The sequence below is a fragment of the Hemitrygon akajei genome, chromosome 21 (assembly GCF_048418815.1).
Source record: "Hemitrygon akajei chromosome 21, sHemAka1.3, whole genome shotgun sequence".
NCBI lineage: Eukaryota > Metazoa > Chordata > Chondrichthyes > Myliobatiformes > Dasyatidae > Hemitrygon > Hemitrygon akajei.
The window spans coordinates 4,771,193-4,791,717 of NC_133144.1; the positions used below are offsets into that span (position 1 = coordinate 4,771,193).

Sequence of the window (20,525 nt, forward strand, 5' to 3'; positions counted from 1 at the left end):
GAGGGGGGAGACACTCCACCTCGTCAGAGAGATAGATAGAGGAGACACTCCACCTCATCAGGGAGATAGAGAGAGGAGACACTCCACCTCGTCAGGGAGATAGAGTGAGGAGACACACCACCTCGTCAGGGAGATAGAGAGAGGAGACACTCCACCTCGTCAGGGAGATAGAGAGAGGAGACACTCCACCTCATCAGGGAGATAGAGAGAAGAGACACTCCACCTCGTCAGGGAGATCCAGAGGGAGGAGACACTCCACCTCGTCAGGGAGATAGAGAGAGGAGACACTTCACCTCGTCAGAGAGATAGATAGAGGAGACACTCCACCTCATCAGGGAGACCCAGAGAGAGGAGACACTCCACCTCGTCAGGGAGATCCACAGGGGGGAGACACTCCACCTCATCAGGGAGATCCAGAGGCAGGAGACACTCCACCTCGTCAGGGAGAACCAGAGAGAGGAGACACTCCACTTCGTCAGGGAGTTTAGAAGGGGGAGACACTGCACCTCGTCAGGGAGATCCGAAGAGGGGGAGACATTCCACCTCGTCAGGGAGATCCAGAGGGGGGAGACACTCCACCTCGTCAGTGATATCCAGAGGGGGGAGACACTCCACCTCGTCCGGGAGACCCAGAGTGAGGAGACACTCCACCTCGTCAGGGAGATAGAGAGAGGAGACACTCCACCTCATCAGGGACATCCAGAGGGGGGAGACAATCCACCTCGTCAGGGAGACCCAGACGGAGGAGACACTCCACCTCGTCAGGGAGATAGAGGGAGGAGACACCACCTTGTCGGGGAGATAGAAGGAGGAGACACTCTACCTCATCAGGGAGATAGAGAGAGGAGACACTCCACCTCGTCTGGGAGATAGAGAGAGGAGACACTCCACCTCATCAGGGAGATAGAGAGAGGGGGGAGACACTCCACCTCATCAGGGTAATAGAGGGAGGAGACTCTCCACCTCGTCAGAGAGATAGAGAGAGAGAGGAGACACTCCACCTCGTCAGGGAGATAGAGACAGGAGACACTCCACCTCATCAGGGAGATAGAGAGAGGAGACACTCCACCTCGTCAGGGAGATAGAGACAGGAGACACTCCACCTCGTCAGGGAGATAGAGAGAGGAGACACTCTACCTCGTCAGCGAGATAGAGAGAGGAGACACTCCACCTCGTCGGGGAGATAGAGGGAGGAGACACTCCACCTCGTCAGCGAGATAGAGAGAGGAGACACTCCACCTCGTCAGGGAGATAGAGAGAGGAGACACTTTACCTCGTCAGGGTGATACAGAGAGGAGACACTTCACCTCGTTAGGGAGATAGAGACAGGAGACACTCCACCTCGTCAGGGAGATAGAGAGAGGAGACACTCGACCTCTTCAGGGAGATACAGAGAGGAGACACTCCACCTCGTCAGGGAGATAGAGAGAGGAGACACTCCACCTCATCAGGGACATCCAGGGGGAGACACTCCACCTCGTCAGGGAGACCCAGACGGAGGAGACACTCCACCTCGTCAGGGAGATAGAGGGAGGAGACACTCCACCTTGTCGGGGAGATAGAAGGAGGAGACACTCCACCTCATCAGGGAGATAGAGAGAGGAGACACTCCACCTTGTCTGGGAGATAGAGAGAGGAGACACTCCACCTCATCAGGGAGATAGAGAGAGGGGGGAGACACTCCACCTCGTCAGGGTAATAGAGGGAGGAGACACTCCACCTCGTCAGAGAGATAGAGAGAGGGGGGAGACACTCCACCTCGTCAAGGTGATAGAGAGAGGAGACACTCCATCTCGTCAGGGTAACAGAGGGAGGTGTCACTCCACCTCGTCAGGGAGATAGAGGGGGGAGACACTCCACCTCATCAGGGTAGTAGATGGAGGAGGGACTCCACCTCGTCAGGGTAATAGAGAGTGGAGACACTCCACCTCGTCAGGGAGATAGAGAGAGGGGGGAGACACTCCACCTCGTCAGGGAGATAGAGAGAGGAGACACTCCACCTCATCAGGGAGATCCAGAGGGGGGAGACACTCCACCTCCTCAGGGAGACCCAGAGGGAGGAGACACTCCACCTCGCCAGGGAGTTAGAGAGAGGAGATACTCCAGCTCGTCAGGGAGATAGAGAGAGGAGACACTCCACCTCATCAGGGAGATCCAGAGGGAGGAGACACTCCACCTCGTCGGGGAGATAGAGAGAGGAGACTCTCCACCTCATCGGGGAGATAGAGGGAGTAGACACTCCACCTCATCAGGGAGATAGAGAGAGGAGACACTCCACCTCGTCAGGGAGATAGAGAGAGGAGACACTCCACCTCATCAGGGAGATAGAGGGGGGAGACACTCCACCTCGTCAGGGTAATAGAGGGAGGAGACACTCCACCTCGTCAGGGAGATAGAGAGAGGGGGGAGACACTCCACCTCCTCAGGGAGACCCAGAGGGAGGAGACACTCCACCTCGTCAGGGAGATAGAAAGAGGGGACACTCCACCTCGTCGGGGAGATAGATGGAGGAGACACTCCACCTCATCAGGGAGATGGAGAGAGGAGACACTCCACCTTTTCAGGGAGATAGAGAGAGGAGACACTCCACCTCATCAGGGAGATAGCGAGTGGAGACACGCCACCTCATCAGGGAGATAGCGAGAGGGGGGAGACACTCCACCTCGTCAGGGTAAAAGAGGGAGGAGACACTCCACCTCTACAGGGAGATAGCGAGAGGGGGGAGACACTCCACCTCGTCAGGGTAATAGAGAGAGGACACACTCCACCTCGTCAGGGAGATAGAGAGAGGGGGGAGACACTCCACCTCGTCAGGGTAGTAGATGGAGGAGAGTCTCCACCTCGTCAGGGTAATAGAGAGAGGAGACACTCCACCTCGTCAGGGAGATAGAGAGAGGGGGGAGACACTCCACTTCGTGAAGGAGATAGAGGGAGGAGACACTCCACCTCATCAGGGAGACCCAGAGAGCGGAGATACTCCAGCTCGTCAGGGAGATAGAGAGAGGAGATACTCCAGCTCGTCAGGGAGATAGAGAGAGGAGACACTCCACCTCATCAGGGAGATAGAGAGAGGAGACGCTCCACCTCATCAGGGAGATCCAGAGGGGGAAAACACTCCACCTCATCAGGGAGACCCAGAGGGAGGAGACACTCCACAACGTCGGGGAGATAGATGGAGGAGACACTCCACCTCATCAGGGAGATAGAGAGAGGAGACACTCCACCTCGTCAGGGAGATAGAGAGAGGGAGGAGACACTCCTCCTCGTCAGGGAGATAGAAAGTGGAGACACTCCACCTCGTCAGGGAGATAGAGAGAGGAGACACTCTACCTCATCAGGGAGATAGAGAGAGGAGACACTCCACCTCATCAGGGAGATAGAGAGAGGAGACACTCCACCTCGTCAGGGAGATAGAGAGAGGAGACACTCTACCTCGTCAGGGAGATAGAGAGAGGAGACACTTCACCTCATTAGGGAGATAGAGAGAGGAGACACTTCACCTCGTTAGGGAGATAGAGAGTGGAGACACTCCACCTCGTCAGGGAGATAGAGAGAGGAGACACTCCACCTCATCAGGGAGATAGAGAGAGGAGACACTCGACCTCGTCAGGGAGATAGAGAGAGGAGACACTCCACCTCGTCAGCGAGATAGAGAGAGGAGACACTCGACCTCGTCAGGGAGATAGAGAGAGGAGACACTCCACCTCGTCAGGGAGATAGAGAGAGGAGACACACCACCTCGTCAGGGAGATAGAGAGAGGAGACAATCCACCTCGTCAGCGAGATAGAGAGAGGAGACACTCCACCTCGTCAGGGAGATAGAGAGAGGAGACACTCCACATCATCGGGGAGTTAGAGAGAGGAGACACTCCACCTCATCAGGGAGATAGAGAGAAGAGACACTCCACCTCGTCAGGGAGATCCAGAGGGAGGAGACACTCCACCTCGTCAGGGAGATAGATAGAGGAGACACTCCACCTCATCAGGGAGACCCAGAGAGAGGAGACACTCCACCTCGTCAGGGAGATCGAGATGGGGGAGACACTCCACCTCATCAGGGAGATCCAGAGTGGGGAGACACTCCACCTCGTCGGGGAGAACCAGAGAGAGGAGACACTCCACTTCGTCAGGGAGATCCAGAGGGGGGAGACACTGCACCTCGTCAGGGAGATCCGGAGGGGGGGAGACACTCCACCTCGTCAGGGAGACCCAGAGAGAGGAGACACTCCACCTCGTCTGGGAGATCCAGAGGGGGGAGACACTCCACCTCGTCAGGGATATCCAGAGGGGGGAGACACTCCACCTCGTCCAGGAGACCCAGAGTGAGGAGACACTCCACCTCGTCAGGGAGATAGAGAGAGGAGACACTCCACCTCGTCGGGGAGATAGAGGGAGGAGACACTCCACCTCATCAGGGAGATAGAGAGAGGAGACACTCCACCTCGTCAGGGAGATAGAGAGAGGAGACTCTCCACCTCATCAGGGAGATAGCGAGTGGCGACACGCCACCTCATCAGGGAGATAGCGAGAGGGGGGAGACACTCCACCTCGTCAGGGTAATAGAGGGAGGAGACACTCCACCTCTTCAGGGAGATAGCGAGAGGGGGGAGACACTCCACCTCGTCAGGGTAATAGAGAGAGGAGACACACCACCTCGTCAGGGAGATAGAGAGAGGAGACACTCCACCTCGTCAGGGAGATAGAGAGAGGAGACACTCCACCTCGTCAGGGAGATAGAGAGAGGAGACACTCTACCTCGTCAGGGTGATAGAGAGAGGAGACACTTCACCTCGTTAGGGAGATAGAGAGAGGAGACACTCCACCTCGTCAGGGAGATAGAGAGAGGAGACACTCGACCTCTTCAGGGAGATACAGAGAGGAGACACTCCACCTCGTCAGGGAGATAGAGAGAGGAGACACTCCACCTCGTCAGGGAGATCCAGAGGGGGGAGACACTCCACCTCGTCAGGGAGATAGATAGAGGAGACACTCCACCTCATCAGGGAGATAGAGAGAGGAGACACTCCACCTCGTCAGGGAGATAGAGTGAGGAGACACACCACCTCGTCAGGGAGATAGAGAGAGGAGACAATCCACCTCGTCAGGGAGATAGAGAGAGGAGACACCACCTCGTCAGGGAGATAGAGAGAGGATACACTCCACCTCATCAGGGAGATAGAGAGAAGAGACACTCCACCTTCTCAGGGAGATCCAGAGGGAGGAGACACTCCACCTCGTCAGGGAGATAGAGAGAGGAGACACTTCACCTCGTCAGGGAGATAGATAGAGGAGACACTCCACCTCATCAGGGAGACCCAGAGAGAGGAGACACTCCACCTCGTCAGGGAGATCCACAGGGGGGAGACACTCCACCTCATCAGGGAGATCCAGAGGGGGGAGACACTCCACCTCGTCAGGGAGAACCAGAGAGAGGAGACACTCCACTTCGTCAGGGAGATCCAGAAGGGGGAGACACTCCACCTCGTCAGGGAGACCCAGAGAGAGGAGACATTCCACCTCGTCAGGGAGATCCAGAGGGGGGAGACACTCCACCTCGTCAGGGATATCCAGAGGGGGGAGACACTCCACCTCGTCCGGGAGACCCAGAGTGAGGAGACACTCCACCTCGTCAGGGAGATAGAGAGAGGAGACACTCCACCTCATCAGGGACATACAGAGGGGGGAGACACTCCACCTCGTCAGGGAGACCCAGACGGAGGAGACACTCCACCTCGTCAGGGAGATAGAGGGAGGAGACACCCCACCTTGTCGGGGAGATAGAAGGAGGAGACACTCCACCTCATCAGGGAGATAGAGAGAGGAGACACTCCACCTCGTCTGGGAGATAGAGAGAGGAGACACTCCACCTCATCAGGGAGATAGAGAGAGGGGGGAGACACTCCACCTCGTCAGGGTAATAGAGGGAGGAGACACTCCACCTCGTCAGAGAGATAGAGAGAGGGGGGAGACACTCCACCTCGTCAAGGTGATAGAGAGAGGAGACACTCCATCTCGTCAGTGTAACAGAGGGAGGTGTCACTCCACCTCGTCAGGGAGATAGAGAGAGGGGGGAGACACTCCACCTCGTCAGGGTAGTAGATGGAGGAGGGACTCCACCTCGTCAGGGTAATAGAGAGTGGAGACACTCCACCTCGTCAGGGAGATAGAGAGAGGGGGGAGACACTCCACCTCGTCAGGGAGATAGAGAGAGGAGACACTCCACCTCATCAGGGAGATCCAGAGGGGGGAGACACTCCACCTCCTCAGGGAGACCCAGAGGGAGGAGACACTCCACCTCGCCAGGGAGATAGAGAGAGGAGATACTCCAGCTCGTCAGGGAGATAGAGAGAGGAGACACTCCACCTCATCAGGGAGATCCAGAGGGAGGAGACACTCCACCTCGTCGGGGAGATAGAGAGAGGAGACTCTCCACCTCGTCGGGGAGATAGAGTGAGGAGACACACCACCTCGTCAGGGAGATGGAGAGAGGAGACACTCCACCTCGTCAGGGAGATAGAGGGAGGAGACACTCCACCTTGTCGGGGAGATAGAAGGAGGAGACACTCCACCTCATCAGGGAGATAGAGAGAGGAGACACTCCACCTCGTCTGGGAGATAGAGAGAGGAGACACTCCACCTCATCAGGGAGATAGAGAGAGGGGGGAGACACTCCACCTCGTCAGGGTAATAGAGGGAGGAGACACTCCACCTCGTCAGAGAGATAGAGAGAGGGGGGAGACACTCCACCTCGTCAAGGTGATAGAGAGAGGAGACACTCCATCTCGTCAGGGTAACAGAGGGAGGTGTCACTCCACCTCGTCAGGGAGATAGAGAGAGGGGGGAGACACTCCACCTCGTCAGGGTAGTAGATGGAGGAGGGACTCCACCTCGTCAGGGAGATAGAGAGAGGAGACACTCCACCTCGTCAGGGAGATAGAGAGAGGAGACACTCCACCTCATCAGGGAGATAGAGAGAAGAGACACTCCACCTCGTCAGGGAGATCCAGAGGGAGGAGACACTCCACCTCGTCAGGGAGATAGAGAGAGGAGACACTTCACCTCGTCAGGGAGATAGATAGAGGAGACACTCCACCTCATCAGGGAGACCCAGAAGGGGGAGACACTCCACCTCGTCAGGGAGACCCAGAGAGAGGAGACATTCCACCTCGTCAGGGAGATCCAGAGGGGGGAGACACTCCACCTCGTCAGGGATATCCAGAGGGGGGAGACACTCCACCTCGTCCGGGAGACCCAGAGTGAGGAGACACTCCACCTCGTCAGGGAGATAGAGAGAGGAGACACTCCACCTCATCAGGGACATACAGAGGGGGGAGACACTCCACCTCGTCAGGGAGACCCAGACGGAGGAGACACTCCACCTCGTCAGGGAGATAGAGGGAGGAGACACTCCACCTTGTCGGGGAGATAGAAGGAGGAGACACTCCACCTCATCAGGGAGATAGAGAGAGGAGACACTCCACCTCGTCTGGGAGATAGAGAGAGGAGACACTCCACCTCATCAGGGAGATAGAGAGAGGGGGGAGACACTCCACCTCGTCAGGGTAATAGAGGGAGGAGACACTCCACCTCGTCAGAGAGATAGAGAGAGGGGGGAGACACTCCACCTCGTCAAGGTGATAGAGAGAGGAGACACTCCATCTCGTCAGGGTAACAGAGGGAGGTGTCACTCCACCTCGTCAGGGAGATAGAGAGAGGGGGGAGACACTCCACCTCGTCAGGGTAGTAGATGGAGGAGGGACTCCACCTCGTCAGGGTAATAGAGAGTGGAGACACTCCACCTCGTCAGGGAGATAGAGAGAGGGGGGAGACACTCCACCTCGTCAGGGAGATAGAGAGAGGAGACACTCCACCTCATCAGGGAGATCCAGAGGGGGGAGACACTCCACCTCCTCAGGGAGACCCAGAGGGAGGAGACACTCCACCTCGCCAGGGAGATAGAGAGAGGAGATACTCCAGCTCGTCAGGGAGATAGAGAGAGGAGACACTCCACCTCATCAGGGAGATCCAGAGGGAGGAGACACTCCACCTCGTCGGGGAGATAGAGAGAGGAGACTCTCCACCTCGTCGGGGAGATAGAGGGAGTAGACACTCCACCTCATCAAGGAGATAGAGAGAGGAGACTCTCCACCTCGTCAGGGAGATAGAGAGAGGAGACACTCCACCTCATCAGGGAGATAGAGGGGGGAGACACTCCACCTCGTCAGGGTAATAGAGGGAGGAGACACTCCACCTCGTCAGGGAGATAGAGAGAGGGGGGAGACACTCCACCTCCTCAGGGAGACCCAGAGGGAGGAGACACTCCACCTCGTCAGGGAGATAGAAAGAGGGGACACTCCACCTCGTCGGGGAGATAGAGGGAGGAGACACTCCACCTCATCAGGGAGATAGAGAGAGGAGACACTCCACCTCGTCAGGGAGATAGAGAGAGGAGACACTCCACCTCATCAGGGAGATAGCGAGTGGAGACACGCCACCTCATCAGGGAGATAGCGAGAGGGGGGAGACACTCCACCTCGTCAGGGTAATAGAGGGAGGAGACACTCCACCTCTTCAGGGAGATAGCGAGAGGGGGGAGACACTCCACCTCGTCAGGGTAATAGAGAGAGGAGACACTCCACCTCATCAGGGAGATAGAGAGAGGGGGGAGACACTCCACCTCGTCAGGGTAGTAGATGGAGGAGAGTCTCCACCTCGTCAGGGTAATAGAGAGAGGAGACACTCCACCTCGTCAGGGAGATAGAGAGAGGGGGGAGACACTCCACTTCGTGAAGGAGATAGAGAGAGGAGACACTCCACCTCGTCAGGGAGATAGAGAGAGGAGACGCTCCACCTCATCAGGGAGATCCAGAGGGGGAAAACACTCCACCTCATCAGGGAGACCCAGAGGGAGGAGACACTCCACATCGTCGGGGAGATAGATGGAGGAGACACTCCACCTCATCAGGGAGATAGAGAGAGGAGACACTCCACCTCGTCAGGGAGATAGAGAGAGGGAGGAGACACTCCTCCTCGTCAGGGAGATAGAGAGTGGAGACACTCCACCTCGTCAGGGAGATAGAGAGAGGAGACACTCCACCTCATCAGGGAGATAGAGAGAGGAGACACTCCACCTCGTCAGGGAGATAGAGACAGGAGACACTCCACCTCGTCAGGGAGGTAGAGAGAGGAGACACTCTACCTCGTCAGGGAGATAGAGAGAGGAGACACTTCACCTCGTTAGGGAGATAGAGAGAGGAGACACTTCACCTCGTTAGGGAGATAGAGAGTGGAGACACTCCACCTCGTCAGGGAGATAGAGAGAGGAGACACTCCACCTCATCAGGGAGATAGAGAGAGGAGACACTCGACCTCGTCAGGGAGATAGAGAGAGGAGACACTCCACCTCGTCAGCGAGATAGAGAGAGGAGACACTCGACCTCGTCAGGGAGATAGAGAGAGGAGACACTCCACCTCGTCAGGGAGATAGAGAGAGGAGACACTCCACCTCGTCAGGGAGATAGAAAGAGGGGACACTCCACCTCGTCGGGGAGAGGGGGGAGACACTCCACCTCCTCAGGGAGACCCAGAGGGAGGAGACACTCCACCTCGTCAGGGAGATAGAAAGAGGGGACACTCCACCTCGTCGGGGAGATAGAGGGAGGAGACACTCCACCTCATCAGGGAGATAGAGAGAGGAGACACTCCACCTCGTCAGGGAGATAGAGAGAGGAGACACTCCACCTCATCAGGGAGATAGCGAGAGGAGACACTCCACCTCATCAGGGAGATAGCGAGAGGGGGGAGACACTCCACCTCGTCAGGGTAATAGAGGGAGGAGACACTCCAACTCTTCAGGGAGATAGAGAGAGGAGACACTCCATCTCGTCAGGGTAATAGAGGGTGGAGTCACTGCAGCTTGTCAGGGAGATAGAGAGAGGGGGGAGACACTCCACCTCGTCAGGGTAGTAGAGAGAGGAGACACTCCACCTCGTCAGGGAGATAGAGAGAGGAGACACTCCACCTCGTCAGGGAGATAGAGAGAGGAGATACTCCAGCTTGTCAGGGAGATAGAGAGAGGAGACACTCCACCTCATCAGGGCGACCCAGAGGGAGGAGACACTCCACCTCGTCAGGGAGATAGAGAGAGGAGACACTCCACCTCGTCGGGGAGATAGAGGGAGGAGACACTCCACCTCATCAGGGAGGCCCAGAGAGAGGAGACACTCCACCTCGTCAGGGAGATCCAGAGGGGGGAGACACTCCACCTCATCAAGGAGACCCAGAGAGAGGAGATACTCCAGCTCGTCAGGGAGATAGAGAGAGGAGACACTCCACCTCGTCAGGGAGATAGAGAGAGGAGACACTCCACCTGATCTGGGAGATCCAGAGGGGGGAGACACTCCACCTCGTCAGAGAGACCCTGAGGGAGGAGACACTCCACCTCGTCGGGGAGATAGAGGGAGGAGACTCTCCAGCTTCTCAGGGAGATAGAGAGAGGAGACACTCCACCTCGTCAGGGAGATAGAGAGAGGAGACACTCCACCTCGTCAGGGAGATAGAGAGAGGAGACACTCCACCTCGTCAGGGAGATAGTGAGAGGGACGAGACACTCCACCTCGTCAAAGAGATGGAGAAGGTCAGACATTCACAATTTTCTAAATATGCCCTCAGTTAAGGAACTGTCACGGATATATACCAAGGCAGACATTCCAATTCGTCCACAAGAAAAACAGGGGAAAATATTCCAACACATCAGGGAGATATGAGGTGGCATACAGTCCTTTCGTCAAGGGGATATAGAGGGGCAGACAGACCCTTCACCCAAGAGATATAGAGGGGCAGACAGTCCATTCATCCAGGGAATATAGAGGGGCAGACAGTCCATTCATCCAGGTAATATAGAGGGGCAGACAGTCCATTCATCCAGGCAATATAGAGGGGCAGACAGTCCATTCATCCAAGGAATATAGAGGGGCAGACAGTCCATTCATCCAGGGAATATAGAGGGGCAGACAGTCCATTCATCAAGGGAATATAGAGGGACAGACAGTCCATTCATCAAGTGTATATAGAGGGGAGACAGTCCATTCAGCCAGGGAATATAGAGGGGCAGACAGTCCATTCATCCAGGGAATATAGAGGGGCAGACAGTCCATTCATCAAGGGAATATAGAGGGGTAGACAGTCCATTCATCCAGGGAATATAGAGGGGCAGACAGTCCATTCATCCAGGGAATATAGAGGGGCAGACAGTCCATTCATCAAGGGGATATAGAGGGCCAGACAGTCCATTCATCAAGGGAATATAGAGGGGCAGACAGTCCATTCTTCCAGGGAATATAGGGGGGCAGACAGTCCATTCAGCCAGGGAATATAGAGGGGCAGACAGTGCATTCAGCCAGGGAATATAGAGGGGTAGACAGTCCATTCATCCAGGGAATATAGAGGGGCAGACAGTCCATTCATCCAGGGAATATAGAGGGGCAGACAGTCCATTCATCAAGGGAATATAGAGGGACAGACAGTCCATTCATCAAGTGTATATAGAGGGGAGACAGTCCATTCCGCCAGGGAATATAGAGGGGCAGACAGTCCATTCATCAAGGGGATATAGAGGGCCAGACAGTCCATTCATCAAGGGAATATAGAGGGGCAGACAGTCCATTCATCCAGGGAATATAGGGGGGCAGACGGTCCATTCAGCCAGGGAATATAGAGGGGCAGACAGTGCATTCAGCCAGGGAATATAGAGGGGCAGACAGTCCATTCATCAAGGGGATATAGAGGGGCAGACAGACCCTTCACCCAAGAGATATAGAGGGGCCACAGTCCATTCATCCAGGGAATATAGAGGGGCAGACAGTCCATTCATCCAGGCAATATAGAGGGGCAGACAGTCCATTCATCAAGGGGATATAGAGGGGCAGACAGACCCTTCACCCAAGAGATATAGAGGGGCAACAGTCCATTCATCCAGGCAATATAGAGGGGCAGACAGTCCATTCATCCATGGAATATAGAGGGACAGACAGTCCATTCATCCAGGGAAAATAGAAGGGTAGACAGTCCATTCATCCAGGCAATATAGAGGGGCAGACAGTCCATTCATCCAGGCAATATAGAGTGACAGACAGTCCATTCATCCAGGGAATATAGAGGGACAGACAGTCCATTCATCCAGGGAATATAGAGGGGCAGACAGTCCATTCATCCAGGGAATATAGAGGGGAAGACAGTCCATTCATCAAGGGGATATAGAGGGGCAGACAGACCCTTCACCCAAGAGATATAGAGGGGCAACAGTCCATTCATCCAGGCAATATAGAGGGGCAGACAGTCCATTCATCCATGGAATATAGAGGGACAGACAGTCCATTCATCCAGGGAAAATAGAGGGGTAGACAGTCCATTCATCCAGGCAATATAGAGTGACAGACAGTCCATTCATCCAGGGAATATAGAGGGACAGACAGTCCATTCATCCAGGCAATATAGAGTGACAGACAGTCCATTCATCCAGGGAATATAGAGGGACAGACAGTCCATTCATCCAGGGAATATAGAGGGGCAGACAGTCCATTCATCCAGGGAATATAGAGGGGCAGACAGTCCATTCTTCCAGGGAATATAGAGGGGCAGACAGTCCATTCATCAAGGGAATATAGAGGGGCAGACAGTCCATTCATCCAGGGAATATAGAGGGGCAGACAGTCCATTCATCCAGGCAATATAGAGGGGCAGACAGTCCATTCATCAAGGGGATATAGAGGGGCAGACAGACCCTTCACCCAAGAGATATAGAGGGGCAACAGTCCATTCATCCAGGGAATATAGAGGGGCAGACAGTCCATTCATCCAGGGAATATAGAGGGGCAGACAGTCCATTCATCCAGGGAATATAGAGGTGCAGTCAGTCCATTCGTCCAGGGAATATAGATGGGCAGACAGTCCATTCATCCAGGGAATATAGAGGGGCAGACAGTCCATTCATCCAGGGAATATAGAGGGGCAGACAGTCCATTCATCCAGGGAATATAGAGGGGCAGACAGTCCATTCATCCAGGGAATGTAGAGGGACAGACAGTCCAGTTGTCAGAGAGATATAGAGGGGCAGACAGTCCATTCATCCAGGGAATATAGAGGGGCAGACAGTCCATTCATCCAGGGAATGTAGAGGGACAGACAGTCCAGTTGTCAGAGAGATATAGAGGGGCAGACAGTCCATTCATTCAAGTCAAGTCAAGTCAAGTCAACTTTTATTGTCATTTCAACCATAACTGCTGGTACAGTGGATAGTAAAAATGAGACAGCGTTTTTCAGGACCATGATGTTACATGACGCAGTACAAAAACTAGACTGAACTACGTAAAAAACAACACAGAAAAAAACTACACTAGACTACAGACCTACCCAGGACTGCATAAAGTGCACAAAACAGTGCAGGCATTACAATAAATAATAAACAAGACAATAGGGCAGTAAGATGTCAGTCCAGGCTCTGGGTATTGAGGAGTCTGATAGCTTGGGGGAAGAAACTGTTATATAGTCTGGTCGTAAGAGCCCGAATGCTTCGGAGCCTTTTCCCAGACGGCAGGAGGGAGAAGAGATTGTATGACGGGTGCATGGGGTCCTTCATAATGCTGTTTCCTTTGCGGATGCAGCGTATAGTGTAAATGTCCGTGATGGCAGGAAGAGAGACCCCGATGATCTTCTCAGCTGACCTCACTATCCGCTGCAGGGTCTTGCGATCCGAGATGGTACAATTTCCAAACCAGGCGGTGATGCAGTTGCTCAGGGAATATAGAGGAGAAGACAGTCCATTCATCCAGGGAATATAGAGGGGCAGACAGTCCATTCATCAAGGGTATATAGAGGGACAGATAGTCCATTTGTCAAGGGGATATAGAGGGGCATACAGTCTATTTGTTAAGGTGAAATAGAGGGACAGACAGTCCATTCATCAAAAAGACATAGAAGGACAGATAGTTGATACATCAAGGGAGAAATGGAGAGGCAGGCATTCCATTTGTCAAAGGGATATGGAGGCCAGACAGCTTCTGCATCAGAGAGACATGGAGGGGCAGACAGTACATTCATCAACGAAATATAGAGCGACACACAGTCCATTCGTCAGAGAGGGAGAGGGAGAGAGAGAGATGCAGACCGTCCATTTGACAAGGGGATATAGAGGGTCAGACAGTTCATTAGTCAGAAATATAGAGATACAGATAGTCCATTCAGCATGGAGAAATAAATGGGCAGACAGTCCTTTCATCATGGAGATATAGATGGACAGACAATCTATTCATCAAGAGAATATGGAGGGGCAGACTGTTCATTCTTCAGAGAAATATAAAGGGGCAGACAATCCACTCATCAGTGGGATAAGTAGCACAATGTAGTCCATTCGTCAGAGGATTAGAGATGGGCAGACAGTCCATTCGACAAGGGCATACAGAGGGGCAAACAGTCCATTCGTTATGGAGAAATAGAGAGGCAGAGAGCCCATTCATCAAGTGGATATGGGGGACAGACAGTCCATTCCTCAGGGAGATATAGAGGGGCATACAATTCCATTTGTCATGGAGATATGGAGGGACAGACTGTCCATTTGTCAAGGGGATACAAAGGGACTGACTGTCCATTCATCAGGGAGATACAGAGGGCAAGACAGTCCATTCATCAAGGGGATGCTGAGCGGGAAACAGTCCATTCATCAGGGAGATTATAGAGGGGCAGACAATCTATTCATCAGGGAGATATAGATCAGCTGATAGTCCATTCATCAGAGGGATATAGAGGGACATACAGTCCATTCATCATGGTGATATAGAACAGGGGTCATCAACCTTTATTGCACCGCGGACTGGTTTAATATTGACAATATTCTTGTGGACTAGCTGATGGTGGGGGGGGGGGGTGGAGGTTGTTAATCACGACCAGAATATAGGTGATAAGTCAACTACATCATTTATAAGTTGCTAATACACTCAATTTTGTTTCTAAAAGGGTTTATCTAACGAATTTAACATTAAACACACTGTGCATATTTTCCTCACATAAATATAGCAATAAATCAATTATAACACACTTATAAGTCAATAGCATCATAACATTTTAAGTAATGCTTGGGTATTAAACACTCAGCGCATATTTTCCTCATATGAACATATAAAATCATTGCAACATAACAGTGAGAGGACAAGGTAAGGGTCGGAGGTCCCCGTACTGGGGCCGCAGCAGTCGCAGTCTGGACAGAGTGACTGACTGAGCGCAGAGTGAGACGGCGTGTGCCCGCCCCCCTTGCAGGTAGGTAGGATCTATCGGCTGACAAAAGTTTGGCTTGAGGGATGACTTTCAGTAGATCACAGTGAGGTAGCTGCTTTGCTATTACGAACCCCTGAGCCCAAATTAGGTCATCTGCGAATATTTTAGCACCGGGTTCCCCACGAACATTCAGTGTGCTAAACAGGTTTAGAGGCAGCACCCATCTGTCCACGCTCCAGGCCAGTAGCAAAGGCACTGGCTGCACGAGGTGGGCGGTTACTCGAGGCCAACAAGTGATCCCTGGCACTAGGGTATCACTGCGTTTAGGTGACTGATGACCTCGTGTGGGTGGTGACTTTGCATGCGTAATGACCTTGTGTGCGTTCAAGTTCAACAGTGGGCGTGACAGGGAATGAGGAAAGGTGCAGCTGACTCATATCATTTCATATCGCCAAATCATATTGTTTCCTCGTTGCCCGGTAGCACATGCTTTTCATTCCGGTATTGGTCTGTGGCCCAGTGGTTGAAGACCACTGATATAGAAGGTCATACAGTTCATTCATCAAGGGGATATAGAGGGTCATACAGTCCATTCATCAAGGGGATATAGAAGGATAGACAGTCCATTCGTCAAGCATATATAGAGGGGCAGATAGTCCATTCGTCAAGGGGATATAGGGGGGTTTCAGGGTATTGCATACTCTGCTCCAGCATCATAGTCTTGTACCCCTGATCAGTGACTTTTCTTACCATTGCTCTGTTGGTATAAGCACCACCCTGAAACTCCAGCACTCCAAAGGTGTCAGTGGGCCCTGTCTCTGTGTGCTTGCTGGGTGACCATTTCTCAGCCTGAACCAGAGGCTTCTCATCCTCTGCTGTCTGAGTGGATGGGGCAGGTTGAGCCTTGGGGACATGCTGATTGACCAGCTGACCACAACAGCACCTGTGTAATACCAGAGCATACACCAATTCAGCAATCACAACAGCACCATGTGCCCACATGAAATCCGATATAATCTAAGGTATTACCTCTGGGGATCTTTGGCATTTGGGATGATGCAGACACAGTCTCGCTTCTGAAAGTTTTTCTCAATCCAAGCCTTGTGACCCTGCAATTGAAAATAAATCCCAATGTCAGAGCAAAAGAAAGCTTAGGAATACCATCACATAGTGAAAAGTCTGGTTAATCCCATTTGATAGTAACCCAGGACTTGGGTCCTGCTGCAAACAAGGAATAATCTGCATTGACTCCAACATTCAGCAATAACTTTGATCACTATCACACCTTTAGCTGCACTCCATGGGATGAATACCAAACAAAAATTCACACTGGGTGAATACTGGACCACATTTTGCACCTCACATTACTGAGGTGACACTGATTGCTTGGAGGCAGACAGTGTTTCAAAGAGGCAGTCAGCACATTTTCTGTGCCACAGTCCCAAGGAGACATTGGATTGCACATAATTAGGCACTCAGCAGGGTCCAATAAAAAAGAAAGTAGGTTGAAATGGAGTGGCCATTGTCTGAGTGGACCAGTGTTAAAGAAGGGAGTTGAGGCTCTGGTTCATCAAGTTCACAGCAAGGAGAGGCTAGGCCAAAGGTAGATCTTTTTTGAAAGTATTTGTTCTTTCTTTGTTTCTTCAAGCACATTTAGAGCTGTGGGAATGCCAGAGAGGATAGTGGAATGCTCCTCTTACAGGATGTGGGTAGGTAGGGAGGGCTTTGGTGCCCTTGACAACTACATCCAGCTACAGCTTCTAACAGATGGTGTTAAAGAGTCCAGGAGGAACTGGTTGAAGTTTTGGGTCATTAGGGAGGCTGAAGGGTTAATAGACAGGACATACATAGAGGTAGTTACGCCCAAGGTGCAGGTCAGAGGGTGACCGTCAGGAGGGGCAAAGGCAACCAGTGCAGAATATCCCTGTGGCCATTCCCGTTAACAACAGGTATTCTGCTGGGGAATGGCCTAGTAGAGGAATGCCACAGCAGTATACTTGTTGTTAAGAGGTCACTGGCATTGTGGCTCAGGTGGGAAGGGGAGAGAAGAGACAAGCTGTAGTAATAGTGGATTGATTGGTTAGAGGAACAGGAAGGAGGCCCAGTGGACAAGAACGAGATTTTCAGATAGGTTGTTGCCTCCCAAGTGCCAGGGTCAGAAACACCTTGGATCTAGTCTGCAGCATGCTCAATGGGACAAATTGCCTCATTCTGCTCCTATGTCTTATGGTCTTATTCTTAAGTGGGCAGGTGAGCAACTGGAAGTCGTGGTCCACATCAGTACCAATGACATGGGTAGGAGGAGTGACAAAGTCCTGTAAAATGAGTTCAGGAATTTAGGTGCTAAGTTAAAGGACAGAACCTCCAGGGATGTGATCTCAGGATTCCTACCTGTACCACATGCTACTGAGGCCAGAAATAGGAAGATCAGACAACTTAACACGTGGCTAAGGAGTTGGTGCAGAAGGGAGGACTTCAGATTTTTGAATCATTAGGCTCTCTTCCAGGGAAGGTGGGACCTGTACAAAAGGGATGGTTTGCACCTGAACTGGAGGGGGACTAATGTCTTAGTGGGAAGGTTTGCTAAGACTGCATGTGAGTGGGATTGGGAGGGGGAGGTTTAAACTGGAGTTGCAGGGCAATGAGAACCAGAGCAGATAGTGGAGTGGTTGTGGAGAAAAATGTTGTTAAACCTACATACTAAGTCAGTAATGGAAATGTTGAGCATGTTGGGACTAATGTTCTGAGCATGGAGTATGGTAGGAAAGATGGATGAGTGGACATGGATCAGTACATGGAATTATGGCATTGAAACCATTAATGAGACGGTTGCAGGAGGGCAGGGCTGGCAGCTCAATGTTCCAGGGTTCCATTGTTTTTGACGCAATAGAGCAAGGGAGTAGGGGAAGGTGTGGCATAACTAGTCAGTGAAAATGTCATGGCAGTGCTCAGTCAGAACAGACTGGAGAGCTCAGTTAAGTGAGGCTTTATGGGTAGAACTGAGGAATAAGAAAGTATATGGGATTATATTATTGACCACCTAACAATGGGATTTCAAAGTGCAAATTTATAGAGAGATCACAGACTATTGCAAGAAACATAATAATGTGATAGTACGTAATTTTAACTTTTCATGTGTTGACCGTGGCTCCCATACTGTAAAAGAGCTGTATGGGAAAATGTTTGTCAAATGCATTCAGGAAAGTTTCCTTAATCAGTACAATAGACAATAGACAATAGACAGTAGGTGCAGGAGTAGGCCATTCGGCCCTTCTAGCCAGCACCGCCATTCACTGTGATCATGGCTGATCATACACAATCAGTACCCCGTTCCTGCCCTCTCCCCATATCCCTTGACCCCACTATCTATAAGAGCTCTATCTATCTCTCTCTTGAATGCATCCAGAGACTTGGCCTTCACTGCCTTCTGGGGCAGAGCATTCCACATATCCACCACTCTATTGGTGAAAAAGTTTTTCCGCATCTCTGTTCTAAATGGCCTACCCCTTATTCTTAAACTGTGGCCTCTAGTTCTGGACTCGCCCATCAGTGGGAACATACTTCCTGCCCCCAGTGTGTCCAATCCCTTAATAATCTTATATGTTTCAATCAGATCCCCTCTCATCCTTCTAAATTCCAGTGTATACAAGCCCAGTCGCTCCAATCTTTCAACATATGACAGTCCCGCCATTCCAGGAATTAACCTTGTGAACCTACGCTGCACTCCCTCAATAGCAAGAATGTCCTTCCTCAAATTTGGAGACCAAAACTGCACACAATACTCCAGGTGGGGTCTCACCAGGGCCCTGTACAGCTGCAGAAGGACCTCTTTACTCCTATACTCAACACCGTTTCTTGCCTAATATAAATTTCCTTCAGTTCATCCTTTACCCTAGTTCCTTTGGCCACTATTACATCTGGGAGATTGTTTCTGTCTTCCCTAGTGAAGTCAGATCCAAAGTACCTGTTCAACTCATCTGCCATTTCCTTGTTCCCCATAATAAATTCACCTGTTTCTGTCTTCAATGGCCCAATTTTGGTCTTAACTTTTTTTTGCTATTCACATACCTAAAGAAGCTTTTACTATCCTCCTTCTATGTACATAGAAGCACATAGTATACAGACTAGAGAGAGTGCAATACTAGATCTCCTGTTAGGGAATGAGACAGGCAGGTGACAGAAGCATTGCATCTAGTAACCATAATGCCAGTAGTTTTAAGCTAATTATAGAAAAGGATGGGTCTGGTCTCAGGTAAGTGTGGATGGGGACTGGCTGTTTTCTGGCAAAGATGTACTTGGTAAGTGGTAGGCCTTCAAAAGAAGTTTTGAGAGTACGGAGTTCTGTCAGAATAAAAGTCAAGGATAACAGGGATAGGGAATCTTGGCTTTAAAGAGATAATGAGGCCCTAGTTACAAAAAAGGAGGTGCATAGTAGGTATAGACAGGCAGGACCAAATTAGATAGTTGAGAAGTACAAGGAGGAAATCAGAAGGAGTAAATGAAGACATGAAGCTGCTGATGTGGTAGAGTGGTAATCTATGTGTGGAGTCGGAAGAGATGGGGGAGATCTTAAATTTTTTTTGCATCTGTATTTACTCAAGAGATAGACAGAATATATAGACATGAAACAATGCAGTAGTGTGGTCATGGACCCTATACAGATTACATTCTTGAGGCAAATTAGGGTGGATAAATCTCCAGGGCTTGACAAGATTTTCCCTTGGACCCTGTGCGAGGCTAATGCATAAATAGCAGGGGTGCAAATATAAAGATATTTAAAACATCTTTACCCACAGGTGAGGTGCCAGAGAACTGGAGGATAGCTAATGTTGTTCCGTTGTTTAATAAAGGCTCTAAGAATAAAACAGGAAATTATAGGCCGGTGAGCCTGACATCAGTAGTGGGAAAAGTATTTGAAGGTATTCTGAGGGAACAGATATAGAAGTATTTGGATAGACAGGGACTGATTATGAATAGTCAACATGGATTTGTGTGTGTTAAGTCATGACTGTGACTAGTGGAGTGCTGCAGGGATGGGTGCTGGTTTTGTAGTTGTATGTTATCTACATCAACGACCTGGGCAATAATGTGGTAATGTGGATGACACCAAGTTTAGGGATGTGGTGGACAGCAAGCAAGACTATCATAGTTTGCAGCGGGACCTGAACCAGCAGTTGAAATGGGCTGAAGAATGGCAGATGAAATTTAACTCAAACAAGTGTGAGGTGTTGCACTTTGGGGGCGCTAACCAAAGCTCT

The 20,525-nt window shown here is 51.6% G+C and overlaps 1 protein-coding gene across 1 annotated transcript in view; it reads right to left on the reverse strand.

The window, feature by feature from the left end:
• Positions 1-20,525, reverse strand: part of LOC140714052 (transient receptor potential cation channel subfamily M member 1-like) — a 104,285-nt gene that overhangs the window by 75,155 nt on the left and 8,605 nt on the right. Inside the window, exons 2-3 of the mRNA XM_073024740.1 lie at positions 16,297-16,376; positions 16,018-16,210 (exon numbers count right to left, since the gene is read on the reverse strand). Coding sequence (XP_072880841.1) covers positions 16,018-16,210; positions 16,297-16,376 — 273 coding nt within the window. The remainder of the gene's footprint in view (positions 1-16,017; positions 16,211-16,296; positions 16,377-20,525) is intronic.